Below are 11,471 nucleotides of genomic sequence, written 5' to 3'. Positions count from 1 at the left end.
GGAGCAGCTCCCCGGGCTCCGCTTCTGCGGCCGCGAGCCGCCCGAGCGACCCCCAGGCCGCGCCCCGCCCCAGCCCCGCCGGCGGGACCCGAGTCCCGCGACCAGCGCGGCGGCCGAGGGCGGGGGGGCGCGGCCAAGGCGGGGGCGGGGTCAGGGGCGGGGCCGGGAGGGGCGTGGACGTGACCAAGGGGGCTGTGACCACGGGGCGTGGCCTGGGGGCGTGGCCGGGGCGGGATCCGGGGGGACCCAGACGGGTGCGCACCGCAGCGGTCTGGAAGCCTCAGGTGGGCGCCTGGTTGCGTTCCCCGCTCCTGTCCGGGCTCGGACACGTGCCTCCTCTCTCGCCCTCCCAGGCGTCTGAGCGGGAGGACCCCGGCGGGTCTCCGCAAGTTCGGGGTCCTCGCGAGCCCTGGTCCCCGCGAGTCCGGGTTCCCGCGAGTCCGGGTCCTCGCGAGTCCCGGGTCCGAGCGATCTGGGGGCGGCGGCCAGCTGCTCCAGCGGCTCCCGGGGCACACGGGCCGGACGGGCACGGAGAGCAGGAGACGGGGGCCTTCCTTCGGGAAGATGAGGAAGCCCGACGGGAAGATCGTGCTTTTGGGGGACATGAACGTGGGCAAGACGTCGCTGCTACAGAGGTACATGGAGCGGCGCTTCACGGACACGGTCAGCACGGTGGGCGGTGCTTTCTACCTGAAGCAGTGGCGCTCCTACAACATCTCCATCTGGGACACGGCAGGTGAGGGTCGCCGGCACCCCCCGGGGCCACTGTCTCGGGGCTCTGCGGAAGAGGTGTTTCCGATAGGAGAGAAGCATCCCCCAGGACCGGGGTCTCCTAGGGCAGGAGTCCCCAGGGCAGGGTTCCGGTGCAGAGTCCCGCCTTGGCACGACATGTGACCCCATCTGGGGGGGGGGGGTTAGACCCCTAGTCACAGTGCGAGGCCGCCCTTGGCCCCTCTCTGTCCCTACTTGTTCTGTTTTGCTGGCGGGGAAACCGCTCAGCCACTGGGTAGGTCTTAGGGACAATATAGGTGACTTAAAAGCACCCCGGGCTTCGAAGAGAGAAGCCCCTGTTGTCTCCTGAACCTATGGTGGCGTCTGGCTCCTGAGCCCCAGGGTCCTGTGCTAAGCCTGCTAATGGTAACAATGGTAACCAGGTTCTCATGAACGTGATCTCATGTGATATCCATAACAACCTTGAGGTCTGAGCAAAGCTGGTAAATTACCCCTTCTTTACAAAAGAGGAAGTTGAGCCACCAAGCATTCCCTGCAGGGTTTGGGGAGGGGGAGAGCAGGAAGCAGGCAGAGCTCAGGTCTCTCCTGGGAGTCCCGAGCACATCTGCATTTCCCACCATGGGAATCATCTGCTTGATATCAGTGCTTGGGATGAGCTGGTATCTGCCATGGGGGGGTTTGAGGTAGTTTTCTGTAGAAGCATTTTTAAGAGAAGTAATGAGTTATTTTTTAGTGCATGTAGCGTTTGTGATTTTTCCAAAGTAAGGATGGGGGTCTTGATTTAGGCTTTCAGTTTGTTAGCCCTGCAAAAGTTCACTGGCAATTATAGTTATTGCTGTAGTGGCTATGATATATATAATATATTGCTATAATAGCCATTACGATAGAATTTATCTCCTTCTCCATGAAAAGGAACAGAATGCTTGAAGTAGGTAAAGGAACTGTAAATAGGATGGCAAATTTTCAGTGAGCGCACCTTCTAGAAGCCTGAAACTTGGAGGTCTGACTTTTTTTTAGGCCAGCACTTGAAGAAGTGATCAGTATATACCCGCAGCTCCTGTCTAGAAAACTTAAATTAGTAGCTTGGGCGCACCGTTCTGCTAAGTGAACAAACTTAGAACTAGTTTTGTGTTTAAAATGGAATTCATGAAGTCAACCCATGTGCATCTACCCTTCTCCCTCCATCCTGCGTTTTCTCTTTGAAATTTTTTTAATGTTTATTTTTGAGAGAGAGCGAGAGAGAGCGAGAGAGGGCGAGCATGAGGAGGGGAGGAGCAGAGAGAGAGGGAGACACAGAATCCGAGGCAAGCTCTCTGAGCTGTCAGCACAGAGCCGGACGCAGGGCTTGAACCCATGAACCACGAGACCGTGACCTGAGCAGAAGTCGGAGGCTCAAATGACTGAGTCACCAGGCGCCCCTTCATCTGCAGTTGTTTCTTGTTGTTTCTTGTGTATTCTGGCGGTTAATGTCTGACTAATCGATTTGCAACTGTGCTGTGGGAACAGTCTCCCAGGTACGAATGTCCCGGTCCCTGCTCTTCTCCAGCTCCAGGCTGCAGGGAGGCTCCGAGGTCGTTTACCTAGGCTGACTTTCTAGCACTAAGCGCTGGTAGGGACAAAACACAAACTCTGGAAGTCAGATCAGATGAAAGTGACTTGTCTGTCTGGTGTGCCGCTGGCCCCTCAGATCCTTCAGCTGACTGGTCGTCGTTGGTGTACAAGAGGATAGCGTGGGACTGGTGTTGCGGTCCCACACCGAGAAGCCCTGTAGCGGCTGCTGTCAGAGGCTGACCTTAACCGTGTGGCGTGGGGTCTCTGGGATGGGAGCTGACCTTTGGTGTCGAGCAGGCGTTCCCGGCGTCAAGGGTGTATGAAGTAGCAAAGTGATTTTGACTGGCCACTTTCTTCAGCGACCAGGACGTGATGCAGCCGGAATCTTGAACGCCGGGGGGATTTTGTAAGACAGCAGATGTCATGTCCCAGACGTGCTGTCGGGCTCCCGGGGGCGGCGACTCATTTCCTGGCTGCCGCTTTCTTGTTCCTGGAACTCAGCGTGAGCTCGGTCAGCCTCCCGGGGCAGTGGGGGTAGCCGGGCCGCGTGTCCACATTGCTGCCCTGTGTACACAGGCGTAGGGTGACCGAGGCTGGCGTTCAGCAGTGACACGGGCCATCTCTGTGCCTGGCACCCCAGCCACTGTGGGGTTATGGGCAACTTGGAAGGAGATGCCCACATGGGTAGAGTCCAGGTACCTTTCCTTTATCTTTGTTGAATTCTGAAGGGGAGGCTACTTTCTTCCTCCTCTTGCCTTGTTCTTGAACTTCCTCTCCATTCCACAGACGTCCTTTGTTAAAGTTGTTCACTTTACTTTTTGTAACCAAGGCAGAGGATAAGGACCCACTGGAGGCTGGCTGAAGGGTGCCCTTGGTCACAGGAGGCGGGCGGGGTGGAAGTGTGGGGTGTGCGGGGTATCAGGACACCCGAGGGTAAGGCTGAGAGTTGGGCTCGGAGAATCTCACTCTTGTTCTTTCCGACAGCGAAGCACCTGGCGGCTTGCAGCTGGAGAGGGGAGGGGAGATGCGCGAGGCCGGTGAATAGGTCATCTTACTCAGTGACACAAGAGGCCTTCCGAGGGAAAGATCACTTCCAGGTTAGGGACGGGGCAGTGGAGACCGGCCGAAGCTGAGAAAGGTCCAGACTTTGGTCCTGTCCAGGCGCCCTGCATGCATCGCCTTGGCCCTTCCTCACTCTGACGCTTGCCTGGTCGGGCAGACAGAGGTGAGGCTTTCACTGCGAAGGTTGGGTGAGTCCTGGGAGCAGAGGGCGGTTGCCCGGAGACGAGAGGCGCCCCCGCAGAACCGCCACCACTCTCCTCTCCGTCATTTCTTTGCCCCGTCTGAGCAGTCTGAAAAGACGTCGCCCATCATTCAGCAAATGTAAACCTGGCCCCTGCTACAGGCCTGGGGCCGCTGCTTCCGAGGGCCTTCAACCCCAGAGGAGGAGGTGGGGCACAAGGAAATGAGTGGCATCATTTCACATCTAGTTATTGTCTTGAAGAAAACACAGCAAGATGGGGAAGCGACCGGTGCGCCCCAAATAAACTGCACCCGCAGGGCCCGGGAAGGCTAGACGCCCCTCATTTATTCCTCCCTCAAGGCTGTAGTCCCTGGAGGGGGGCCATGCGGCTCACTTTTGCACCCCCACCCTCTGTCCTGGGAAGACAGAGCACCTAGTCCCCTTTCCTCCACCTCCGGGGAGCAGCTCCCATTTCCATCTGAGCTCCCACTGCTCACACGCTTACCGTCCACGTTTCCTCCTGCCGGCTTGCGTGGCCTCCACAGATGACACGGGTGTTCTCTACCCTCCCTGCCTCTCCGAGGCCTCCCCAGTGGGGCTGGCAGTAGCCGTGTCCCTGCGGGTCTGTGCCAGGCGATGCGGGCTCTGCCGTCTTGACTTCTTCCAGCCTCTGCCGCTGCCCGGATCCGGAGCCCCGCCAGCTTTGTCACAGCAGCCGCTTTGTCACGGCACCGAGTCTGCTCTAGGATTTTACTGCTGCTCCGACAAGTGCCACCCACTTAGTGGCTTAGAGTACAAGGCTCAGAAGTCCTACCTGGGTCTCACCGGGCTGGAACCCAGGTGTCTGCAATCAGCGCTCCTCTCGGGAGGCCTTGGGGGAGGGTCTGTCCCCTCCCCCTTTTCCAGCTCCTGGAGCCTGCCCCCTCCCCCCCAAATTCCTCATCTTCCACTCCCAAGGCCAGTGGTGTCTGTCATCCTCGCTGGGACCCTGACTGTCGTGCCCCCTCCCACATTTAAAGGACCCCCGTGATTTACCCTGGGTTCATCCAGCCAATCTCTCAGCTGGTTAGCAACCTTGACCACCCCCCCCCCCCCCCCCCCCCCCCCCCCGGCCATGTAACTGAACATAGTCACAGGCCCCAGGGGCTAGGACTTCTTTGCCAGGGAGGGAGGCTGTCATCCTCTGCCGGCCGCAGCCCCTGACCACGCGTGTGATTTGGTGGCTCTCCTCTCTCTCCACCTCCTTTTCCTCATCTATAAATGGGGACAGTTGTAGCACCCGCCTAATGCATTGTTAGGAATCAATAGGTTAATATTGGCAAAGTGCTTGAACAGCATCTGGAATGAGGAAGCACAGTGTTCGTGTTTAATGAGTAAACAGCTATCCAATGCTGCGCGCTTCTGGCCACGATTACCACTGGCAAGCATGTCACCGAGGGACAAGAGCGGCTTGAGTGGGCCCCCAGTAAATAATTCTGCACTAAATGGAGAGCTCAGAGAGACGGGGATTCCGAGCAGTTGGTGTTATGACGATAGCTTCATACTATATAGTGTGACTGCTTTGTTCTTTTTTCTCTGGGTTTCCTTGGCTAATTGGGATCTTTTGTGGTTCCTGATAAATTTGAGTGTTTTTCCTACTTCTATAAAAAAATGTCATTGGAATCTTGACAGCGATAGCATTGAATCCAAAGGTGACTTTCGGTAATAGTGACATTTTAACAATATTAATTCTTCCAGCCCATGAACACAGAGTGCCTTTCCATTTATTTGTGTCTCCTTCAATTTCTTTCATCAATGTCTTGTAGTTTTCATCCCAGAGATCTTTCATGGCATTAAATTTATTCCTAAGGATTTTATTGTTTTTTTTTTAAGTCTTTTTTTTTTTTAAGGGGCACCTGGGTGGCTCAGTCAGTTCAGTGTCCAACTCTTGGTTTTGGCTCAGGTCGTGATCTCATGGTTCATGTGTTCAAGCCCTGAGTCAGGCCATAGCTCACCCTCTATCTCTCTGCCCCTCCCCTACTCTCTCTCCCTCTATCTCTCTCAAAGTAAATAAACATAAAGAGAATAAAGTCTTTTTTCTTTAAGTTTTTATGTATTTTGAGAGAGAGAGAGAGAGAGATTGAGAGTGAGTGCATGTGCAAGCGGGAGAGGGACAGAGACGAAGAGAGAGAATCTCAAGCAAGCTCTGTGCTGTCTACACAGCCCAAACCCTGGGATCACGACCTGAGCCGAAAGTAGGAGTCAGATGCTTAACTGACTGAGCCACCTGGCTGCCCCTATTTTATTGTTTTTGATGCTATTGTAAGTGGGATCAGTTTATTTCTTTTTCAGAAATTAGTCTATGGAAATGCTACTGATTTTTGTATGTTAATTTTGTGTATTGTATTCATTGACTGGATCTCACAGTTTTTCTGGTTGAGTCTTTAGGATTTTCTCTTTATAAAATTAAGTCACATGCAAACTGAGGCAATTTTACTTCTTTCTTTACCGTTCTGATACTTCCTATTTCTTTTTCTTGCCTAATTGCACTGGCTGGCACTTCCTGAACTGTGGTGAATAGGAGGGGTGAGAGTAGACAGCCTTGTCTTGTTCCTGATCTTAGAAAATAAGCTTTCAACCTGTCAGCGCAGAGCGTGATGTTAGCTGTGGGCTTGTTGTGGATGGCCTCTGGCATGTTGCGATGTGTTCTTTCTGTGCCTAATTTTGTTAATGATTTTTATCATGAATGAATGTTGAGTTTTGTCGAGTGCCTTTGCTACGTCTACGGAGATGATCATCTGATTCTTCTCTTTCATTTTATTAACGGGACATGTCCCATTGATTGGACTACCCTTGCATCCCAGGGTGGCAGTTGGTTTTAAGATCATTCTCTCGAGGGGCGCCTGGGTGGCTCAGTTGGCTAAGGGTCTGACTTTGGCTCAGGTCATGATCTCAAGGTTTGTGAGTTTGAGCCCTGCATCGGGCTCTTGGCTGTCAGTGCAGAGCCTGGAGCCTGCTTTGGATTCTGTCTCCCTCTCTCTCTCTCTGCCCCTCCCCAGCTAGTGCTTTCTCTTTGTCTCAAAAATACATAAAAACATTAAAAAAAAATAAAAAGAACTTTCTCTCGAATAGCTTCAGTGCAGCCCAGGAGAAGATGTTGCTGTCCTGGGTTATGAAGTCATGGTGCCTATGACGTTAGCTCAGAGGTCTTGGCTGCCTGTGCAGAGCCCAGGGCCTCGGCCCGATCTGAAGGATGGGGTGGCACACAGTGAGGATGCCAGGTGAGTGCGCCCTCCTTGAGGACCGTGAGCCCCCGTCATTTTCCTTCCACTCTGGGTAGAAGCCACGGCCCCCTACCCCCACATTTAGGCAGCTGCTCCTACATCCGGGGAACTGTGGCAGGGATGCTTGTCCCAAGTGAGGTGGGTTCAGGTTGGAAAAGATGGTGGTGCCGTGGATGAGCCCGAGGGTGGTCTCTGGGACAGGGACCGTACCGTTGCTCATCCTTGATACCTTGGACTGGCCTGTGAGGGCCATGCGGTTTGGACAGCCTCAAGGGATCGGTGCAGAGCAGGTGCACAGCCTGTGCAGAATGTGGAACCCACGGTGGAGGACTCAGATCTCAGCTGAATCTCTTACCTATTCCCGCCTGCTGAGTGGTTTTGGTGGTCCTGATACCCTCTGCCCAACAATTGGTATTTGTGTGCCGGGACAGCATCTGGGGAGCTACATCCGCTTCCTGTGGATGAGCAGACCGACCGGGCCCTCCCTGGTCATCATGAATAAAGTTTTATTGGCACACAACATGCTCTCACACTGTCCTGGTAGAGCCCCGTTGTTGCAATAGACACCATGTGGCACCGAGAGACGAAAGTGCTTACCCCCCCCCCCCCCCCCCCCCCCCCGCAGAAACTAGGCTGACCCCCCGTTTCGGTCACCTTGAGCGCAGACTGCTTCTCTAAAAGTCTTTTCTCTGGTTGCAGAGACTCCCCACAGAGTCGCGCATTTCGCGGCGATTGAGGGAACCCTGATCAGTTCCACTCAAGCCGCGGCCACGCTTCCCTGTGGGTCCTTCTCGGGGCTAGATGGGGATGCGGGTGGGGTCGGAGGTGAGCTCCACGCGGGCCCTGACAAAAAATAGCTCTTGGAAAAATAATCTTAGTTTACATTCGAGATCCGGAAGTCACACCTGCAAAGCCTGTGTTGTGGGGGAGCCCGTATCTTTGGAGGTGGATCCGCGTCTGTACCGCTACCGTGCACTTTGAGTGGGCGCCCTCCGTGTGCACGGCCTCTTGCGCAGAATGCCTGTGTTTTCTCGATCAGAAACAGTGGCCTGAATATGAATGTGGGTACTAAGACAGGTGGAAGGGAGCCGACCCCGGGTTCAGCAGGGCAGACAAAGCGCCATTGTGCTGAGTGACTCCAGAGCACAAAGCGAGCCTGTGAGCAGTGCGCGCGCTGGGAGTCAGCCCAGAGTCCGCCTGGAGGGGGCGCCGAGGACTCTGGGGGTGGGAGAGGTATTTTCGGCTGGTTAGTGTGGTGTCCATTCAGGAGAATTTAACTAATTCAGGTCAACCATGCTCGTTAACTAAGCCTGATCGCATCTAGCGTCTCTGGAAGATAATTCCAGGCTTTATCATTTCAACTCGGACTTGCCTGTCCTCTTGCTTTGTCGGGACTTCACATAACTTCCCTTTCTGTGAAGAAGAAATCTTACACACAGTTGCCCACATGTGTACAGACATACAAGTTTAAAGGGCCGTTCATTCTTTTTTTTTTTTTTTAATTTTTTTAATGTTTATTTATTTTTGAGACAGAGAGAGACAGAGCATGAATGGGGGAGGGGCAGAGAGAGAGGGAGACACAGAATCGGAAGCAGGCTCCAGGCTCTGAGCCATCAGCCCAGAGCCTGACGCGGGGCTCGAACTCACGAACCGTGAGATCGTGACCTGAGCTGAAGTCGGACACTCAACCGACTGAGCCACCCAGGTGCCCTAAAGGGCCGTTCATTCTTAGAGGAATGGCTTTGTCACCTGCTGACAGATTTTCCCGGTCCTGCTGTCCTGTGCCCGCTGGCCGAGGAAGATCCCAGCATTCATTTCTTAATTTTTTTTAATGTTTATTTATTTTTGAGTGAGAAACAGAGACAGAATGCAAGGGGGGCAGGGCAGAGAGAGAGACACACACAGACACACAGAATCTGAAGCAGGCTCCAGGCTCCAAGCTGTCAGCACAGAGCCCGACGCGGGGCTCAAACCCACGAACTGTGAGATCATGAGCTGAGCCGAAGTCAGATGCTTAACCAACTGAGCTACCCAGGCACCCCAACCAGCATTCATTTCAAAGGTGGAGAGAAGGCAGGCCAGCTCGGGATTTCTGGGTCCACAGAGTAACACAGTGGTAGGCTCCCTGGGTTCTCTTTTTGCCTCATTTATCCCAAACTTGGAGCTGAAGAAGCCAGCAACCCAGAAATGCCAAAGGGCACAGACAAAACAAAACAAAATTAAAAGCCTGTTCTTCCACCAAAGGATCAGGAAAGGGGTAGCCTAGTGAGGCAGACCTTTTCAACAATAACTGTTGTACTCCAGTCAAACACTCAGAAAAACCGGGGCACCCCCGTCCCCATCATCAAGGTAGGAGCCGGGCTCATGTCCCCACCAGCTGCTGAGGAGCCCTCCCCACCGTGTGCCAGTGGAGGCTGCATGGGGAGTCTGGACTTCTGCCTCCACCGGCCCCAGTCCCGGCCCCCGCCCCCCCCCACCCCCTGGTCCCCCACTGCTGGGGTGAAGGATCCAGCTCAAACGGGAGATTTAAGTGAGACCCAGTATCTCGTAGCACAAGACAGAAATGTCCAGTTTTCAATACAAGAGCCGCTCTTTGTACAAGCACCCGGAAGATCTGTAGCAGAGTCGAAAGTGACAATCACTGGATGCCAGTCCAGAGCTCACATAGATGGTGCAGTGACCGACAAGGACTTTAAGGCGGCCGTCCTAAGCATACTTCAGGGAACAATCCGGAGCCCTTAAACCCAGGAAACAAAAACAGAGAGCCTCAGCAGAAACAGATTTAAAGGAGACCCAAATGGCAATTTCTGAACTGAAAAAAAATGCGATAACCCAGATAAGAAGCTTAGTGGATGGACTCAGCAGCCCAGCGGAGGGGAGAGAGGAAGGAGCCGCGAGCTAGAAGACAGGGCAGCACACAGCACCCAAGCTGTACTACAGACAGCAGCTGGGGGAGGTGAGCAGAGCGTCAGGGACCCGAAGGCCTGGAGAGCCAACACTGTGCCGTCAGAGTTCTGGAAGGAGAGGAGGGGAGTGGGGTGACAAGGGGCCACCAAGGGAAGAAATCTTGGAAGCAGCCGGAGGGGAAAACAAATCAGAATGACAGCCGGTGTCACATCAGACACCATGGTGTCAGAAAGAGGTGGCTTCTGTTTTCAGGTGCTGAAAGTGAAGATGCAGAATATTGACACATAATTCTCGTCCGTCGTCAGTCCCAAACAGTGACTCTGGGAAGACGTGGTTCTTTAAAAAAAAAAAAAAAAAAATTATGTTTATGTTTTTTTTTTTTTTTTGAGAGAGAGAGTGTGAGCAGGAGAAGGGTGGAGAGAGAGGGAGACAGAATCCAAAGCAGGCTCCAGGCTCCCAGCTGTCAGCACAGAGCCTGACACAGGGCTCGAACTCATGAACCTTGAGATTGTGATCTGAGCCGAGTCGGATGCTTAACCGACTGAGCACCCAGGCACCCTGGGAAGACTTAATTTCTGTTGCGTTTGCACCAACATTGACTTGGGACTTTTAACTTGTCCTGTTCTTTAAGTTATACCTATAAATGCTCTTTCATACTTAATATGCTATTTAGGCAAACCTGGGATGTCCCCCCACCCCCCCCCCATGAATTTTAAAAGCTTCTGGCTTTGTAGTTTAAACATTGGCAACACATTTTGTATAGATAATAGCTTTGGTTTTTGGCAAAATTGTCCTGGTTTTGTTTTATTTTTTAGTAAGGCTTATTTTTTTTTTAAAGTTTATTTACTTATTTTGAGAGAGGGAGAGAGATCAGGAGTGAGCAGGGGAGGGGCAGAGAGGGAGGGAGAGAATCCCAAGCAGGCTCCGCGTTGTCAACGCAGAGCCCGATGTGGGGCTCGAACCTCCGAGCTGTGAGATTATGGCCTGAGCCCAGATCAAGAGTCGGACGCTTAAATGACTGAGCCACCCAGGCGCCCCTTTCCTATATATTCTTCGAAAGTTCTTAATTTCATTAACAGCCTTTACAGGCGTCAAGAATCCATCCTGGGGTAGAGTAACAGTTACACCTCCTACAGGAAGCCTTTTTGTTCAGGTTATACCAGAAACGCATGCCTGTATTTGAAAGTAAACGTTCAGGAATAAAGAACAGATCGAATGGCATGATTTTGACAATGTGTTGGCCCATGAGCTACCATGGGCCCTTCAGGGACCCCGTGTCACCAGCCTCCCTGAGATGAGGCACCATCACAGATTGTGGCCAAATAATTGCTGCTTATGTAGCACTTACTGTATACGCCAGGGCCGTTCCCAGCTGTGTGTGTAGCGCTTACTGTATACGCCAGGGCCGTTCCCAGCTCTGTGTGTGTAGCGCTTACTGTATATGCCAGGGCTGTTCCCAGCTCTGCATGTGTAACACTTGCTGTATACGCCAGGGCCATTCCCAGTTCTGTGTGTGTAGCGCTTACTGTATACGCCAGGGCCATTCCCAGCTCTGCGTGTGTAGTGCTTGCTGTATATGCCAGGGCCGTTCCCAGCCATGTGTGTAGCGCTTGCTGTATATGCCAGGGCCGTTCCCAGCTCTGTGTGTGTAGCGCTTACTGTATACGCCAGGGCCATTCCCAGCCATGTGTGTAATGCTTGCTGTATACGCCAGGGCCGTTCCCAGCTCTGTGTGTGTAACGCTTGCTGTATACGCCAGGGCCATTCCCAGCTCT

General features: G+C 53.4%; 1 protein-coding gene across 1 annotated transcript in view; it reads left to right on the top strand.

Annotated features, from left to right (window-relative positions):
• The first annotated feature begins 232 nt into the window (after window positions 1-232).
• The window catches only part of RAB20 (RAB20, member RAS oncogene family), a 26,002-nt gene continuing 14,763 nt past the window's right edge, over window positions 233-11,471 (top strand). Inside the window, exon 1 of the mRNA XM_049647213.1 lies at window positions 233-736. Within this exon, the coding sequence (XP_049503170.1) occupies window positions 565-736 (172 nt within the window). The 5' untranslated portion in view covers window positions 233-564. The remainder of the gene's footprint in view (window positions 737-11,471) is intronic.

The sequence above is a fragment of the Panthera uncia genome (genome assembly GCF_023721935.1).
Source record: "Panthera uncia isolate 11264 chromosome A1 unlocalized genomic scaffold, Puncia_PCG_1.0 HiC_scaffold_16, whole genome shotgun sequence".
In the NCBI taxonomy this organism is placed as follows: domain Eukaryota; kingdom Metazoa; phylum Chordata; class Mammalia; order Carnivora; family Felidae; genus Panthera; species Panthera uncia.
The sequence above is the reverse complement of the archived record's forward strand: the minus strand, read 5'-3'. Positions and strand labels throughout refer to the sequence as shown.